The sequence below is a fragment of the Seriola lalandi genome, unplaced genomic scaffold (assembly GCF_002814215.2).
Source record: "Seriola lalandi dorsalis isolate HSWRI2012SDOR001 ecotype SW California unplaced genomic scaffold, Sedor1 jcf7180002054346, whole genome shotgun sequence".
NCBI lineage: Eukaryota > Metazoa > Chordata > Actinopteri > Carangiformes > Carangidae > Seriola > Seriola lalandi.
Window position 1 is genome coordinate 789,554 of NW_019524899.1, and position 19,458 is coordinate 809,011.

General features: G+C 42.1%; 1 protein-coding gene across 4 annotated transcripts in view; it reads left to right on the forward strand.

Moving 5' to 3' along the window:
• The window catches only part of tanc2b (tetratricopeptide repeat, ankyrin repeat and coiled-coil containing 2b), a 141,044-nt gene that overhangs the window by 19,122 nt on the left and 102,464 nt on the right, over positions 1-19,458 (forward strand). For all 4 annotated transcript variants that reach the window (XM_087174400.1, XM_087174392.1, XM_087174393.1 and 1 more), the window contains exon 3: positions 16,028-16,132. In XM_087174400.1, the coding sequence (XP_087030526.1) occupies positions 16,066-16,132 (67 nt within the window). In that variant the 5' untranslated portion in view covers positions 16,028-16,065. The remainder of the gene's footprint in view (positions 1-16,027; positions 16,133-19,458) is intronic.

The following is a 19,458-nucleotide window of genomic DNA, read 5'->3' on the forward strand; positions in this document are numbered from 1 at the left end:
TCCCCTCTCTTCTCTGCCAGCCCTCATTGACAGCTGGGCCCAGCGAACAGCTGCCTCCCCCTCCCCCAGAATCTAATACATTAAAAAAACAAAAAGAGAGTTGGCAGCAAGCGTTGCTTTGTAGGCGAGCAAATGATTTTGTAAAAGCCACAGTGAATTTGTGGGTGGTCCCTCTTGACCATGGTCACAAGGTGTAGATTGGCCTTTCAGTTCAGTTTATTTCAGGTCAATCCTCGCTGCCCAGGGGAAGATTTGGTGGGATTTTTAATATTGAATACAGTAACGCAATAAAAGTTTGGACAAAAACAACAAATAAAGAGATAATATGACGATAATAATGATGATGATGGTGATCGAAAAGGACTCATTTTGTTTAGTAGGCCAAGCCTGACATTAGAGAAATCCAGACTTCTGCGATATTCACTTCACCTCTGTGACACACATGACTTGTAAAACCACCCACATGCACAGCAGACATACAGTACATGTGACGGCCACTGCCAAATTTCTGTGGATGAAATGCCTGGTTGGGGTCCATTATGAGGGCGTTCTCTCTCCTGGGCAGACTGCTTCTATAAAGTTCAGTACTGAAACCGAACCCTGAGCATACAACGTGACTTTTTTTTACACATTTTAATTGGTTTAACAAGATTACATGGCTACCTTTTTTTATTCTGATCTTCTGTAGACAAGTTTCAAAGATGTTACTGGTAAAATTGTGTAAAGGACACCACATAGAGTTGTGTTTTTCAGTGTTATTGAGAACTAGTGATAGGAAATGGGTTTAGGCACCTGCGGATGAGTGCAACCAAAACTGACATAACAAAAAGATGGTGGCAATTTGATATCGCCTTGCAGCTGACCTACAGTGTAAACTCCACTGGCTATTGCCCGCTGTCGCCTGCTCTCGGCTGTGATTAATAAAATATATGAATGCTTGTTTACCAGTAGTTCGATCCAACAGGGCCATTGACAGACTTTTTCGAAGGTTATTTCTCCTCAATTATTCCTTCCCATCTCCACAATCCCTCCTCACGGTCACACTGTTTTTTGCACTATTTACACTCACTGTAGATGGTGTGTGTAAAGCCGACACTTTCTATCTCAAGAGGGCAATAGAACCTCGTCTATTTCTTTTGCTGATGTTTGCAAGGCCTGGCTCAGCCTGCTAATGTGCATGGCAGAAGGCCCGATGAAAGGCGCACTCATCTGTCGGCGAGTGACCTTCAGCAGAGGGGAAGGACTGGACGTGACCCTTTGTGTGTTTTCCATCTACATAATATCTCTGCACCCTCACCTGCATTAGCTCCCTTTTCAGGCAGAGGTGTGCAGCCTCTATTCGCCACCTTAATCATCTTCTATCTGATTCGCAGGTTCACGTCTTCAGCTCGTGTGTGAGGACACCTCAGGCGTGCACACACACACACACACACACACACACACACACACACACACACACACACACACACAGGAACACACACACACAGGAACACAGACAGACAGACATGTACCTCCTTGAAGATACATAGTGGCTGCTACCGTGTGTGACTATGTTCTGCAGACATTATCAGCCAGAGGAGGATGCTGCGCTCCTATTAAGAATACACTGCCTTGTTTTAGTGAAATTAATAAGGACTAGATGGAATGAAGATGCCCTTTCTTGTATGTATAGATCATTAATTTTCACAACAGAGCCTCATCAACCCAACACTTTGGATTAGTCGTCATAGCGCAGGACAAATAATTGCAATGCGATGTGAAAACAATCAAAGTCATTTAATGAAATGACTCATGATTAATATCTCTCAATTAAAAGCCACTAAAATGCATCGCTGCTGAAGTGAAAATGACATGGATGAATGCCGGTATCAGACCCAGTCTTCGATAGTCTTGAGTCTTCACACTGTCACCACACTTTCTTTCAAACCAAGCTCACAGTGTTATGTGAGTGCAGGAGTAAAACTGCAGCTCCATCACTCCGTGCCTGAGCCGCTCGACTGACACGCGGCGCGATAGTGGCCTGAGTCGTAACGGACATTTATTGGTGGTCATCAAATTGCCATCAGAGGTCAGTGGCCAGCTAACACGCTAATTGGGTGTCAGGTTTTCCAGTGGTCTTGTCTGCGCTTTCAATCAAACATCAGTCCAGCCTGACAGCAATCTGGTGGTGGGCTGAACTGGAAGAGCAAGTAATTTAAGATGTTTTCTCTCTCTCTCTCTCTGTTTCCCTCTCTCTCCCGCCCACGCTCCCTTCTATCCTTTGTACCGTCGCCTAACATCCAGATTCGTAGTCACAAATAGCAACCCTGAAGGTATCATTGTCCTTGTGAGGCACACTAATGTGTCTCCTCTTTGTTTTATTGTATTGCAGGCTCTGGAATAAATAGTGAGTCTGGAAAAATAAAGAAAAGCACATCTCTAAATCTTGAGATACATGTGAAGGGGAAAAACAAATTTAAGCCACACATCCCATTTACGATGACAAAACTGCTGTTGGTTGTAGACTGAAATCCTTTTTTTTTTCTTGCCTTCCACAAGCAAGAGTGATTACAATAAAAACCCCAAAAAACAAAACAGTAGTGCAGCACATCCCTGGAACCTGTCAGCGCCTCTTTTCCACTGTTATATTAAGTCATTTGCATGCTAAAGGCTTACACACTTATCTCCCGCAGAAACTGTCTGTGGATGAGATGAAAGGAGATTAGAGAGGTGCTGCTAATTCACAGTGGACAAAGAAGTTCTTCAGAGTGAGCGTGAACATGATGGTGGTGCACGTGATAATACATGGGCTGGAACAATGCATAATTCATCGAGAAACAGATTTCGTCCCCTATCTCGGTTAGTGTGCCTGCGCTTTAGTGCTTATATCCACGCCAGTGTAATTCACAGACTTATTTCCCCAGACGTGAAGAAAACCGAGACTGCTGTCAACAATCACTTTTGACAATTGGACCTGTTTTTCTCTCTTATTTAAGTGCGGTCGGGCACAGTTGAGGGCAGAAACTCATTTGGCTGACGGCAGATGTCATTATGGGTTCCCTTTTGACATACCTAAGCTACTCTGATTCTTCCTCTCTTTTTCTCCTCCTGTTTGGTTGGACGGTGATACCTTATTGATCTGTTCTGTTCTTGTCTTGTGGCTTTGAAAGAGGACTTTCTGTCTATACCTTTGGGATGTGCTGGGTACACGGACTTGTTGCGGGCGTTCTTGACGTCACTGGCACGATCTGTAGATGTCATGAAGAGAGAGTATCAACACGTAACCTCATCATCATTGTTTCTCTCACCTTCACCTGTCAGTCAGTCAGAGATAACTGTTTCTGCTTCTGTTGTCTCACACAGCAGTGAAATGAAAAATTAAAAATGTAATACCGAGATAAAATGACAAGATGTAAAACGTGAGCTCGGTACCCCTAATAATTTTTCTTTTTTTTTCCATTTCGGAAAACATCGCACCTTACAATTCATGCCCACATGCAACTGAATGAAGAAGTGAGACCTTTATGTAGCGAGGCAAAGATTACAGAGTGGAAAAGACTCGAGCAGTAATAACTTTAATGCAGGTAACAACAGTTCACATCTTGTCACAGAACTGCAATTGAATTCTCATTTTTAGTAACTTTGACCTTTTAAGTGTTTCAGTTGCCTAACCATAACCCTACCTTAACTGTAGTTTATAGGCCATAACCACAATTTTGTCTCTCACTTTAAAGGTCCCCTATTTTATACTTATCTGGTGTTTTTATTTGAAGTTTTGATCCCCATAAGAAGATATATTTGTGGTTTTAAGCACCATAAAAAGAACCAAAAACCATCTCCATGAACTCTCTGGAACTCTAGTTACAGCAGGTCAGTGAGTGTCTGACTGTTTTATAAGTAATTGAATAAAAATATAGCAGATTTCAGGTCAACACTCAGATAAACTGAATCCTGCAATGTTGGATGGTGGGTCCTGGTGGGCCGGGCTTGACGCATGGCTGAGGGCGGTGACTGCTTTGTTGTGACATCGCAAAGTTATGGAAGTCCTGATAGCTTGTTTTAAGGCTCAGTTTCTGAATACAGGCTGTGTGCATTTCTCTGTGGACTGAGCACTTTGATACCTTCACAGTATTAATATAGAACCTAGACCTGCTTTATAGTCAAACAACACATGGACATCTACCTTTAGACAATATGGGACCTTTAACCATGCAGTATTTTCTACTATTGCATTTGTTGTTGAAACATCCTACTGTCACTGAATTTCAATTGGGAAAAAAAAGAGAACAATGTGCCATTTTATTTTATAGTGAATTGTAATTGGCTAGTTGCATTGCTGCAGTGCAACATAAGAAAATATATGACTCTGACACTTATTTTGTTGCTGCAAACAGCAATGCAAGACGAAGCAGCTGAGCTTTGCAAGTCAAAGTGGTGCGCCAAGCATTTTTTTTTTTTTTTACATGACGGTTGAAGCTTTGACTCGTGGTTTGTAATGCATTTCAGCTGCAGATGTCCGTATGAAGGGGTGGACGTTATTCTGCACAACTGCAGTGCCTCTACTCTAGTACACTTTGGTTTAAGTTCATTTCAAATGGAGACTTTTGTAAATCTGACGATTCACAAAGGGAGCCAACCCCGGAGTACCCCCGTGGCTTTATTTCACTTAGAAGCCATGTTAAGCCTATCAACCACCCAGCTGCACTTAATACACAATAGCCTAAGGCAAGGAAGTCCTACACTCTATCTGGCTCTGCTGCTCAGAGATACAAAGTTACTACGAGCCCTCAACAGGCCTCTGGCTGAGGAACGTGTGGTCAAGCATTTTAAGGAAATGAATTTAACTTGGATGCGCACATCAACTTAAATAAGAGCCAGCGGCAGCTTGTGCTAGTTGGTTGTTTAGTTATTCCCTTGAAGTGGCCAAATCAACCCATTTGGGTATCATCTGAGGGCTAGTTATGTCGGGCAGAGAGAACTGACAGCGCGCAGGGAAGGAGGGGCACTTACAATTCTGTGTGAAACCAGCTTCAGGCTGGCACTGGATCCATGTGACAGCTGAACCAGGACAAGATGTGTGGGGATGTGATGAGAAGCTATCACAGCCACTTTTTTGCTTTCATTTGGAGCCTTTAAAAGTTATTCACAGATATTAAACCTTTTTGTGTTTTATTCTTTTACAACACCAAAACACAGTGGATATGATAACGGTAAATTGATTGCAACCATCAATAATATATAATACAAGACTGATTTTTCTCGTTTTTTATCTTCAATTTAGAGAATTCAGTTTCCCTATACTGCCGTTTTAAATTGACTAACACATTGATTTAGGGATATGTGGCATATAAGCAAAAAAGTGAAATGATATAGGTCTAAGAACTAGAGTTTTTCAAGACAGGGTTACCAGATTAGGTCATGAAGCAGTACCCACCTTGCAGGTACAGGAACCCCTGATGCTGTTAGCCATGGGGTGGTTGCTAGCTTTGCCCTGTTGGTAATCCAGCCTCGGTGCCACCTCAACTATCCCATGTTGTCACCAGCCGTGTCTTTTCATCTGCTCGTGACGAGCTGCACTGGGGGCTTCATGCCATGTCTTCCAAGTCACCCTGAGGGCATCCTGAGGGCACCCAACCCATACGAGTCAGTTTTGCAGCTACAAGGATGTGATCCCCTGCTGGCTTCCCACAGGCCAATTGTTTATGTCTTCTGACAAACACAATCCAGAGTACCATGAATCAAAATCCAGGGTCTTTGCACTAGTGGGTAAGAATTTTGCACAGATTGACCTTTTCTATTGATTAGTGTCAAATTCAGCTCAAATACATTCATCGCTAAATAAAATAACAGGACATCAAGGGTGTATATACTTTGTCTAGAAATTGCAGTTCGGTTTTAGATGCCCTTTTGCATGGAATCTAACAATTTTCCATGTTGTTACCCTGTTGTCTAATGGAGTGGGATTACAGTGAATAAAATCCTACACTGCACCTGTCAAATACCACTTACAGTACACCAGGAGATCCTAGTCTGACACAAATTTAAGCCATGATTAACAAGCAAATGAGGAGTGACTGACACCAGGAGATGCTGCAGGACCCCAGCCTGTTTAATTCTAAAAATTCAATCTCAGCGCCCGCCCAGACCAGAGACACCAACTGATTTTTAAATGCCTCTATCTCAATGCAAATGTGGGCTTCTGCCGATGTTGATTACCTGCCGTTAGCGGCCTTCTGCAGAGTGACCTTCCCTCCTCATGTCATGACTGTATTTGCCCCTTTAAGCTGCCTGTCAAACATAGAAGCATTCTTCTTACTGAAGCCGGGGTCTATTTGTTTGAGCAGGATCAGGACGCCGGAGGCATACAAATGTGAGCCTCTGAGAGGATTTATGCAGAACAAAATATTCTGTGTATTCGACAGACTGGGTGATGGACATCTCAGTGTCATATGTCAGCAGCGAAGATGAAAGGCTATGATTTAGATTAGGTTTAGATTTATCATTTCATTAAGACAACTACTGGCACCGCTGCTCAGCATGTCAATGCGGATGGTGCAGCAGCACTTCCAAATGGCCAGCAGGTGTAGCAGTGAGGTCTCTGCATGAAGAGGCAGTGGATGAAGATGGGGAGTGGAGGGAGGACTTGGAAGCAGCAGTCGGTGGGATTAATCGAACTGTCTCATTTAACCATCCCTCTCTCTCGGCGAATCCAATATTTAACACAGTGTTTGACCTTTAGTGTCCTCATTTAGCTTCATTTGTTGGTAAATGGTAAACTTTTAAGGATGCTCCATTATGTCCTAGCCTTGTAAGATTAACTGAAGGTGATGCTGTACCAGGAGAATAGTCCCAGGAAAGATGCTGAGCAGCTCATTCGTCCTCCACTGTGTTGCTCCCTCTGCCTCGTCTGTTGCAAAGCTTGGTTAGCTTTACACCACACATTCACTGCTGCTCATCCACACAGTCTCGTGTTATTGTTCACAGCAGCAACCAAAACGAGAGCGAGGGAGCAGTAAAGTAGCACTTTCACAAGATATTAAAATCAGAGTTCTGCTGCTGTTGTCTTTTTGATGTCTGCAGGGAAAAACGCCTTTTCATTAATCACTGACAAACGCCTGCATCCGCACTGTCTGCCACTGAGGAGATTACGAAGGAGACATGCAGCTGAACTTTAAAAAAAAAAAATGAAAAAAACTGTGGTCATGCAGTTCTGAGAGAATAAATAGGTTTTGTGCATTTAAATGATTTCTTTCCTTCCTCGGTCTGGCTAGGGGAATTTTCCACACCTGCCCACATGGTTCACAGTATTTCATCCCATTATTTGGTCTTGCCGAGACATCCTCCAAAACAAACGAGGGAAAATAAAGACAATGAATTACGTCCTTCTTCATTTGGCTCTCTTTGACTCTGATAAAGGTTGACATGCTATTTCAGTCGCTTCCTTTTGAATAGATTTGAACGAGAGGGTGAGAGAGGTCTAAGCTGGTTTAAACTGGGCACAGATCTGGTAATGAAACGGCGTGCCAGTTGGCCCGCGTAGGAGGACTTCTGTTTCCCCACAGGGAGATGACACAACCAAAGCACATAATAATTCACTTGGCTATATGTGGGCCGTGTCAGTGTGTTGGAGAAGAAATGCATTAAGCCCCGACTTTTCCTGAGCGGCATGGACCTTTAACACAAGGCCGGCAAGGAGAAGATACCTGCTTAGACCCACAGCTTGTTGGGCCTGGTTCTAAAAGATCAGATAAGCAATCATCAATCAGCCAAAAGCAAAAGACGTGGAACCTTCATATGCAAACATGTCACTTCGAAGGGGCTCTTGGGAACCCAAACTTGTGCCAAATGTTGACTTTGCTCTTTAGCGTTGAGCCCTCAGGGGTTGGGGTCACAGATGGTGTCCTGAGAGTAAGATCTAAATCATGTGTCAGTGGAGAGCAGAGTGGTAACTGGTTTTCGGTTCGTGACAGCACACATAATCTCAGCAGAATTCACTGCACTTTAGGAGTGCAGGGTTCCAGAGGTAAAAGTCTCATTCATTTTCTGTACAGACAACATCAGGCGACTGAAAAAAAAACATAAGGAGAGAAAGTATACTACGATTCCCAGGGTGCATTTTAGTGAAAGTGATCCAGTCACTGCACCTCATTCAGCAGTTAAAAATGAGTTTGCTTTTGAATTCTGGGTTGGTTTTGGATGAATTATGTTACTGTGGCTTGGTTCTTGGTTCCCAGTCATTCTTAATTTGGTAGAGCTCTGATTCACACCTTTTATTGGCTTCATCTCCACAACAACAATGGCTGAGGTTCATGGGTAAAGTACTCAGAGCTGCGATTTCTGAGAAACAAAGTTGAAATAATTGAAGTTAATGGCCATGACATAATGTAATATCCTTAATTGATCCTGCAGTAATTATGAAGATATCTTATAAACTTGAGGTGCACACATACATCCAAGCCAGAAATAGGACAGGTGCTGGGCAGAAAAACAACAAACGAATACAATTTTCACTTATTTCTTGCAAAAAAAAAAAAAAAGCACCAGTGGAGCCCTTCAGTGTGTGAGGATCATTTTAAAACAATACACTGAACCAAGAATTTATTGTCAGGGAATAAAACTCTAAAGCCAGCAGGTCCATCAACTTTGCAAATCTGTTACTATTAGAATTTCAATATTTTATAACGGGTGTTTTTCTTATCGCTTTTTTTTCAAAATGTCAAAAACCAAATCATATTGCCATTCTTGGAAAAATGAAACTGTTATACTTTGCTAGGCTATGTGACACTCCCTTAAGTATGTTTTTTTTTTTTAAAGTATATTTTTTGGGCTTTTGTGCCTTTATTGGACAGGATAGTGGAGAGAGACAGGAAATGGGGAGGCAGAGAGAGGGGGAATGACATGCAGTAAAGGCCGTCCGATGCGGGACTCGAACCGGGGCCAACTGCAGCGAGGACTGTAGCCTCTACACATGGGGCGCCTGCTTAGACCACTACGCCACACGACGCCCCAAGTATGTTTTTTTGAACATACCTTATGTTCCATGAAGAACTCACGAAAAAGGTCCTGAGGACAGCAATCCTGGCCGCCCTGAGACCAGCTGTCTCGTGTGTGTGTGTGACTGATCATACCCTTGAATGGTGCATGGTGATACAGATATCACCGCCTTGCCCTGCAAAGCAACGAGTGCGGGGGCATTAATCTAGATTAATAAATAATCTACCGCAGGGAAGGAGTAAAACTTTGTTACCAGCAACCTTAAGTGGTTTCTGCATCACCCCGCGCAACTCTCACCTTGTGAGCCGGGCCCTGACACTTCCCCTTATTGATATCAGTGTGATTTATGGAACTCTGCTCCCCTGGCCATCCTCAAACTGGAGATGGGAGTGTGATTTATCCCTGTCTGATGCTGCGGGGTGTCTACTGCTGGAGAGATGAGGGAGGAAGCTCTGACTGAATTAGCCTCCGGCTTGAGTCCTGCTTTTAGTTTTTTTTTTTAAGAGTGAATATCTTCTCTGCACTTCTGCAGCAGGATTTTGTTTTAATGAACAGGTCCATTTGCCCCCTCCCCCCTCATTGCCTCACTGTTTCTCCCTGAACCCTGACAGCAAGAATGTGTATAGAGACAAATGGAGGAAATCAATGGATTGTGGATGACTCAGCTTCAGTTATTACTGCAGTGCTTTCTGTTATTATTTAATAACTTAATATCTGCTCTGTTTTTTTTTTGTTTTTTTTTAAAGAGCACAATTCGCTCCATTTAAGCTGAAACCTCTCTCTGCTCTGTGACCGCTGTAACTTCTGTGTCACAGGTAATCACAGTAACAGCACTCCCATGGGAAACATGTGTCCTCTCTAATTCTATGATTGTGTCTGTGTGGTTTCCTCTCAGATGAGTTTTAATTTGGAGCCGAGGGGTAATATGAGATAAAGCCTATTGCATGCCCTGCAACACTGGCCTTTGCCATGGCTGGCCCCATTAAAGGATACTTTATTGATTGTAAATAAGCTTTGTAATTAATGGAGTATTATGGCAGTTCTCAGTCCAGGCTTAGACTGACGGGGGGGGTGTCTGCACCTGCCACCAGTTGGATTTTTAGTTTTTTGTGTGTGTTCAGAATTTAGATGAGGCTTTAGTGTTTAAAATTTTTAATTCATTCAACAACAGGGCTGCAGAATGAAGAGAACTAAGCTATAATCCTCTAATAATCATAACTCAGGTTTCTCAAGATTATGCCATGACGAAGCAATTCTTCCAGCAAAGCTTATAGCTAAAGCTACATATTTACTGGCTAAGGCTGGTAAATCAGCACCAACTTTAAAGTCTCTGTCTTTTTTTTTTTTTTTTGTCAATTCAGTCTTCGTGAGCCGTGCTTACAAATGAACCGAGCTGCGTCTGTGTTTTATTTTTCATCAGAACAAACAAGTGCGCTGCCACCGCTCCGGGTGACCAGAGCAGATGAAAGTGGCTCGTCACGCAGGGCCGGTGAATGTGCCTTTAAGTGGCTTTTAACACACTGTATGAGCATCATGCCCGAGCTGTGGAGGAGCCTGAGATGGGCTGCATCCGCTTACGCACATTATCTGTGAGAGCATGCTGCTTCTTGGCTTCCCTTCACAAAGGCTGGTACACAGGGTCAGAGAGAGTGGGAATGAGAGATGTGTATGCTTACACCCTCAGATGAAACATTGCCTCAGCTGTGCATACGGGTACATTTTTTTTTTGTGTGTGTGCGTGCCTATCTCACTCTGTAGCAACCCGCGAGTCTGTATGTATGTATGTATGTATGTATGTATGTATGTGTGTGTGTGCTTCACTTGCCTACTCAGTATCCCGTCCTCTTAAGATTTCAAACATTGATTGCCTCCTCTAGAAACAGACAGCAGTAGCTCTCCCTTTTTCCTGCTCTGGCAGTGAGTAAACTGCAGTAGCCTTGTCTGGTTAGCTCACTGCTCTACATATGGACACAGATTTATTGGGCGAGACTGTGAAGTCCTTAGTCCTTTCGGCTACAATGTGTACTTACTAAGTCATGGCTTTTTAAGATTTTGATTTAGTATGATAATCACAGAGCACCTTCTGGCCTGTAAGCTAACCAGACCAGACATAATAAGCTGCTCCCTGCTCATATTTTATACTGAGGTGACGTTGCGGTGAGTAGCGCGGATGCTTGCGTAGATGCCCCCGCACAGCCTTGGCCTGTATCTCTGGAGATGAGCGTGCATGCCAATAGACCTGACCCACTGCCACCTTACACTCTCTTACCGCTGTCTACATCTTGTCATAGGAAAGCGCATGATTCATACCAATGAATGGATCTCAGACAGAGGGAAGGGCTTGCGTGGTTCTACATGATAAAACCACCCCTCATCGCTGGAGCGTTTATTTAAGCTACGGAACATTATCGTCTCAATTTAGAAAATGTGTGAGGTTAAAAGTGTTATTCTAAGGGAAATATACTTAATTCTTTGTTGATGGTAATTAATAGTGTGAATTAGCTCTCAATAAGTAAAATTGGATTGTGGGAAAAAAAAAAAAAAATCTGGATCATTCCCGTCGGCCCACACCGCGATGTCGCCATTCATGGCATGTGTCACTGCTCAGCCACCTTGAACTAGAACTGCTGCGTTTGATGTGACTAATGCTTTTCATCTACCCCTCTGGTAGGTGTGAGGATCGCTTGTGTCACTGTATCATAAAGCAGCTGTAATGATTGCTGTGATTAAGCTGCCTTTTAACTAGTTCTTTCCCACAGCTCAGGGGACCCGATTAATGCAACTGAGATTGACTGTAGAACTAAAACCTTTATCACAAGTCACACAGATACATTTACAGCCGTTAGAATTGCAAAGGTGGCACAAAAAAAACAGGGAAAAAGAATAAAATACTGTGAGGATTCTTTGAAAGTGGCAGCGGTGCGACTAACCCTATTATTTCCAGCCTTTAAGCATCTGGTCTAACGTGACCAAATAATTTCTTAATGTCAATTATTCCAGTATCACACAATCGCTGTCCTATTCAACACTAGTAAGAGTACAGTGGGAAATTAACCTTTAACATTTGCAGGATGATATTTCATCAGTAAACCTTTGTTAAAAAGTGACAAGAGGCCATGTTGCTGCCTCGTACTATGATTATAAAATTATTACATTTTCTATCCTTTGTGTCACATGTAATTTACTGCACTTAATTATTGCAAAAATTAGAGAAATTTCATATCTTTTGAGGGTCTGTGTGCCTGTAGCATCAGTTAACTCACTGCCTTAGCTCAGTTCCCAAGACAATCATATCATTAGCTGATAACACATTTATAACAGACAGCCCTGTAGGAGGCTCTTAATACCATCGCACACACTCTTAAGGTTCTTTTCACTTCACCAGAGAACAGTTGCATCAGGGTCATGGCCAAGCATTACGGAGAGAAATGGCAGCCTGTCCTCGAAGATCCACTCTTTTACATCAGGGCTCATTTTTTATTTAGAAGAACCCGTCACAATGGGTGTGACGGGTGAGACTGCTCGGAAAATGAGGTCAAAGATATTCATATTTATTGTCAATGATCCCTCTAAATCAGATTGTTTTTATTGAGCAGTGGAATTATTAGCCAGTGATACAGACTTAACTTGTAAGTATGAAGGTACGTCAGAAGACGGAACACTAAAAATGCCATAAGCCTTATTCACATTAGCTTTAATTTAACCTGTGCATGTGTTGGGACATTTACTAGCACTATAACTGACTGGGGGAGAGGAATGGTAACTGTGTTTATTAGATGGACAACCATATGAGGCATCAGGATCCTCTCGTACTGCCACTGATGGCCAGCAATTACTAATCCAGCCGGCCAGTAGCAAGAAAGATATTTCTATATTGTAAAAAAAAAGTGGTTAAAGTAAACAGAAATTTTACATAGGCATAATTATAGTAATAATATTATGTGCTCTTTCTTCTGTACTACGTCTTTTATTCTGAAAAATAATTATTAGATTGGATTCAACTTTATTGTCATTGGATACAGTAAGTATACAATGACATGGATGTAGTTTTGTATCTTACAGTGCTGTAGTGATAGAAAAGCAAACATGATATACGAAATGTAAAGCAGCAATGATATGTAATGATATGTACACAATGAACCGTAGAATGGTCTGACTGTTATATTTACAGTATAAACAGTGAGCATACACATACATCTGAACATAGTGAGAGTTATATAACCACTGTAATACAATCTAATAATGTAAGCAGTTAAATATTGATAACAGGGAGCGCAGAATCATCCATTCATTAGATTTCGCAGGTTATGTTGTGGTTAAAGGCGTGATGCCGAGTATAGGCTTCATGTCGGGAATGAAACCTTGTAGTATGTAGTGGTGTGTCACAGTGGACGGCAATTCTCTGACCGTCCTGATACAGACTCGAGCGCTTCAGATTTCTTTCTTCTCTCTCCTGGTTTTACAGCTTCTATCATGTTTTGTTCGCACTCTTGGGGTTGGGGTTGACTGTGACTCCTTCATGACTCTTTCACCTAATCTAATATAATCTAATCTAATACAGTGACCAGTGAGTAAATATGACTACAGTCACCACATTCTCTGTGCCTCCTGCCTCTGAATCAACGTTTCGCAAAAAAAAAAAAAAAAAAATTACATTTACAAAAAATCTGAACAGTCATTTATGGAGGAAAGGTCAGAGTGTCAGCACACACACTTTTTCAAAACAAACAACAAACACACAGAGTCATTTCCAGGAAAGCATCTGAAGTGATATGAGCCTGTGTCTGGTCTCGTTTTGGCAGCTGCAGTCGCTTCCCTCAATTTTCCCTTGGTATAGTTTTTGTTGTTGTTCAAATTGACTTTCTCTTTCAGTTCTTTCTCTGTTCTTTTTTTTTTTTTTCTCCCCCTTTTGCTCTAGGCCTAAACTCAAAATGGACACCTGCCGGGACTGCACTCAGGTTTCAATCTTGTTGAGACTTTACTGTGGACAACTTCATTTTACAAAAAGCAAGGCGGACACAGCCTGATGAAATCAAAACTCTGCTGGAGTTGTGGTGGAGTCAAAGTCTCAATCTCATCAGAATTCAAGCTAATCTGCAACTATAGTCTAGTGGCTTAGACCAGCCACAACTAGTCCAGACACCATAGGTCCATTTCGGCTTAAATCATTAAGTGTGACGCTTTCAAAAATAGAAACAAAGAAGACGAAATGTCCCAAATCAATCAGTAAATACAAATAGATTTTGTATGGTTCGGTTTCATCCGACCTGACCGTATCATCCATTGTCTCATTGTCAGTGCCATTTCCCATGTCCATCCCACTGTCTGGACTGTTATGATCCTGGAAGCCTTTGAGAGGGGGATTGTGAAAGACATTGGTTTAGTAGGGTTGGGGGAGGGGGAGGATGGCTTTTTTGAGAGCTTTTCCATGTTATCCATTCAGTTATTTTTATTATTATTATTATTGTTTGGGTCCAAAGCCGACTCCTCAGCTGGAGCTTTTCCATGGGGCTTTGCAGAATCGCTCCCACCTAATGGAGAACATCTGCTGCCATGCTTTTTACTACCAGGACTCACAGCAGAGTGATGTGTATGCCTGGGGTGAGGGGAGTGGGGGCAGGGATTAGCTGTGTAACTCCTGTTTTGTACTGATACAACCAGACCCCCCATAGTCTTACAATACTGTACAGTATATGCCTTGTATTAACTTTGTATGCTATATACTGAATATATCAGATCCTCCTCACTTTATTTGGACAAATTCACCATAAACAATCAATGTGATGTGACCAACTTCACAGATGTTAGCTATAGCTGTCAGCTTTTTCCTCTTGTCTTAGTGCTTTTGTGGAAAGTAGTCCTCCAGCTATGGGATAAGTGTAAACTTGACTTTTTTAATGCTCTTCCACATCAAAGCTTTATATCATGTGTATATAGATATGAACAACTGCTTTATGAATATGGTTTAGGGGTGTCTTCTGTTTTTTTTTCCATTATCCAGAGTATATTTTGATGGAAGCTTCTTGGATTGATTACTTAAATGATACATTAGCAACCTGGTTAATAACTCTGCACTGTAACAATGATACAATGCTGTGCCTCAGCAGCCGGAGTTGTTGGAGCATTAAAGGTCCCATATTTTACGCTTCTGTGTTTTATTTGAAGTGTTGATCTACAAGAAGATATATTTGTGGTTTTAAGAACCAAAAATCACCTCCATGAGTTTTACATCTCCTCTGTCAGGCTTATCTTTGAAGCTCTAGTAACAACAGGTCGGTGAGCCAATCAGAAGAGAGGAGGCTCTGAGCCTCTCTTCTGATTGGGTGTCTGTTTTCTGAGTGATTGGATAAAAATATTGCAGATTTAAGGTTAAAACTCAAAGAAACCAAATCCTGGAATGGTTGGATGGTGGGTCCAGGTGGCTTGGGGCATGGCTGAAAGCCGCAACTGCTTTGTTGTGACATCGCAAAGTTACAGAAGTCCTGACGGCTGGTTTCTGAATATAGGCTGTTTGCATTTCTATGTGGACTGAGCGCTTTGATACTTTCACAGTATTAATATAGAACCTAGAACCTAGAACCTTTTTATAATCAAAAAACACATGGAAATCTCAATTTCTACAATATAGGACCTTTAATTACAGGGTTGGTGGTTTGATCCTTCACCTCCACCTTATATCCACATTGTCAGTGTCCTTGAGCAAGACACTGAACCCCAATTGCTCTCGAAGGCCTTGTAAGCAGTTTGCATTGATCACACTACTGAATGTATGTAAATATGCTTTTTGGTAGGCAGCAGTAGTAAAAGCTCTGGTACTCTGGACACTATGAATAGGATTTATCCCCTTTTCAGTGTTTTCTGACACATGACCTCTGTGAAATGACCATTCCTGTCTCGACAATCTATTTTGTTGTGTTGCTCTGATATTCCTCATTATACTTTTATCTAAAGAATGTAGTTGTTAATAATGTAAGGTCTCACAGCAGACAGTTGGTCAAACCACTAGAGCTCTCTCGGAAATATTAATATGTATTGTCTTTTCTTTCCCTGACAGATTTTTCTGTAGTCTGGTCCAGGGCATCTGCTACAGTCATGTTCAGGAACAGCTTGAAGATGCTGCTGACGGGGGGGAAGGCCAACCGCAAGAGTCGCAGCAGTGGTGAGTCTGTCTTCTCATGCCAGCCACAAACAATGACGTATCTGCCTGTCAGCACACAGAAGGTGTTCACTAGTTCCTGTGGGTATATTTTTAGGAAGCAGAAGATGAAATGTATTTTGGTTCTTAAAGAGTAATGCGTGACTCCTGGAGACCCCTTCAGACCTGTTTGGTGCTTAAAATAGGTCTAAACTTACTCATCATTTGAGTAGTTGTGACTCCTGTTGGGAGATCTTAAAGGCACAGTATTGTATAGTAGGAGTCTCTAAATCAGAACAATAACAAAAAGAAGTTGGGTAACGTTGTGAAATAGCATGGGATCATGGGAGTTGTTGTCATCACTGAGATCAGCTTCTCCTGGTTGGGATTCCTTCAGTGTCAATCGTTTTACCGGGACTTATCCACAGAGGTACCAGGTGATTAAATCTGGTAAAAACACTGAATAAAGAAGTTTCACATTAAAAATCTGTGTTTCTCCGACAATGTGTAGTGTAATGTACACGACGTCTCGGAGTGGGTGGGAGCAGAGCTGTAGCTAACTACAAAGCTGACGTATGCGCAAAGGGGATATGACGCCGTTGCCAGGCGACCGAATGAAACGGACCATTACTTTGATTTAAAATTACAGATTTCTCAAGGTTTGAAAAGTGCTGGAAACATTTGGGATACTGTAACTACACATCTCAACAAAACGTAACCCAGGTTTAGTTGTTTGTAGACATTTTAATGCGGAGAAGTTACATATCAAACCTTTAACACTAGTTTTCCACCAACACTTGCAGCATGCTTTGACCATGAACGTCATGCTGTACTATGAAGATTTTTCCATTATGCATTTACTGCAGCGGATTTCTGAGTTGCCCTTTATCATTTAGCCTTGAACAGCCATAATGTGATGCTTCCTAACTCAGCCAAGCTCTCATGATATCAGTTCAGTAGTGGAGGAGGTTCACTGGAGGTTTGTTTCACTACGTTCCTGTTCCTTCCTTCAGCTAGCTGATAAGAACCGCACCGTCTCATGATCGCTTTCCTGCGCTGTGCCGTCAGAGCTGTGATAAAGGCGTGTTGATACACTGCACAGCAAACTCAACGCTTCCTGCAGCTGTGTTACAGTAAAAGCTTCCCACCAGTGAAACACTTTTTGTCCTCAAATCACTCAACAGATCAAGCTTTCAAGGTCTTGCCATACATTTTTGTTCTTGTTGTATTCAAACACGTTTTTATCATGCATGGTACAGTACATAGGGTGTCTGCGGGTCTTAAAGTCTTGAAAAGGCACAAAAAAGGCCTTAGAAGGTATTAAGAATTCTTGAATTTGATTTGCTATGGTCTTGAATGTTTTTCTTGCCTACTGTGGACAGGCAAATTAGTTATAATCCTTTTATATCTTCAGACATATCTACAAACTAAAAGTGGGATTGTTGCAACTGTTGCGACTGTGCACGTAGGAGGTTTATCAATCCTTTATTGTAGAGTTTCAGTCACCACCTGCCTCCAGAGTTCTTGCGTGGGCCTGGGCTGCTGCACTGAACGCACCGCATGACGCACAGGAGTCACATAACGTCACCTTCATTCACTGAAAATGAAATGAAGTTCTAGGATAATTCCACAATAACCGTGCGGTAATGATGGCAGAACGTTCACAGCACAACTCGGCCGCGGAGAGAGTGAGTTCCACTCCGAGCAATCTTAAAAGCCCTGTTGAGAAATATTTTGGTCAGTAGATTGTGGACGTTTTATGGAAGGTATGTAAGCTAGAGTTAGTGTAGCATTCCAGCGCTAGCAACCAGAGGGCACATCTTGGAGATATGCACCCAAATGAGCAGCTATACAAGTAGTTACCGCTCTCATTGTATTGGTTTGCGCAAAAGTAGATATTCGAATGGTTTGAACCTGTGTGTTTATTGCGAAGGAATATCCAAACGTCATTTTTGGCCAGTTTTGACAGTGTTACTATGTGGTACACAGACCAACCTGTGCATCCCCCTTTTTCCCCACACTCAGGTGAAATGACTATTAAAAAGCAGAAGCCACGTTACTCTGAGGTCCTTGGGGGGAAAAAAAACCACATGAAAACTTTTGTTCCTGCACATGCATTACTGCCACTCAAGCCTCATAAAGCTCTCACTTACAGGAACAGGGCCTTTGATGTGGTGTAATCCCAGCCAAAAGCAACACTTGGGAGAGCTTTGACCGCTCATTTTGAAATGGTGCGGCCGTTCTTATTCGAATCTAATAAGTTTCGTGTTATTGCCTGGTCAGTGTAACAGCCTCCGCTCTCGTAAGAGTCTCCCCAGGATAGGGTCTTTTATTACGGTGTGAAAATGTGCCTTCTAAGGCTTTCGTCCAGCCGCCCACTCGATTTGCACAGATGAATTAATTTTTTAAAGCCTGAAATATCGCACACTATATTATGTCACTGCCTTTTCCCTCAACTTAGCCACTCAGCGGATGTGTTTATGAAAATCAGTCTTTGCAGGTCTTTTTGCAGTAGTTTGGGAGGTTTTTGCGGTGTCGCATTGATACAGTCAATTTCAGCAAGTATCCCAAATGAATGTTTGACTCCCATTCACTGGTTTGGACAAGATGTTTTGAAATGCAGAGCAATGTATGTGCAACTTTAGCGGTTGTCATAGAGTTCTGTGGCAACCTTGAGATGTTGAGTTAAAAACCTTTAATAACTTCACTTTAGCAGCCAGTATTCTGTTTTTTTTTTTAGTGTTATGATGTTCCATCGTTCTTTTTTAGGTTTCAATAAAAAATAAAAAAAATCCCTTGTTTGATGTTTGACTTCCTGGCTTATTATTTATCTCGCTTGACTTAAACTCTCCTCTCCTCATGGAGCTGGGTCATCAAAGGAATTGAAGATTTTTTTTTTTACTGTTACTACAGAAACTATGTGTTGTAATTCTCGGTGAAATCACACTTTTGTCACATTTTTCTAAACATTTACAACATTTAATTGGCAAAATATGATAACACAGATCAACTTGTGTCACAGGTTTTCACGAGCGCTGCTCTAGATTCTTGGATTTTGGGTTAGCAGTAATCACCATTAAACTGGTTGAACTGCTTTCATCCTGTATATATACATATACAGTGTATATGCAAATATCTACCCTTTCTTGCATGTACATTGTGGGGCCCCCACTGCGAGGCTTCAGGGCTGAAGTGAACTTGCTGCTAGCAAAACCCACCTCCTGTGCCTTCAGTGTGTTTGTGTGTTTATGTGTGAAGTGACGAGCAGACAGACCGAGCAGCAGCGCATGAGTGGAGTACCCTCCAGTGTTGTGATATCTGTTGCTGTCACTTTGCGGGGAATCCACTCC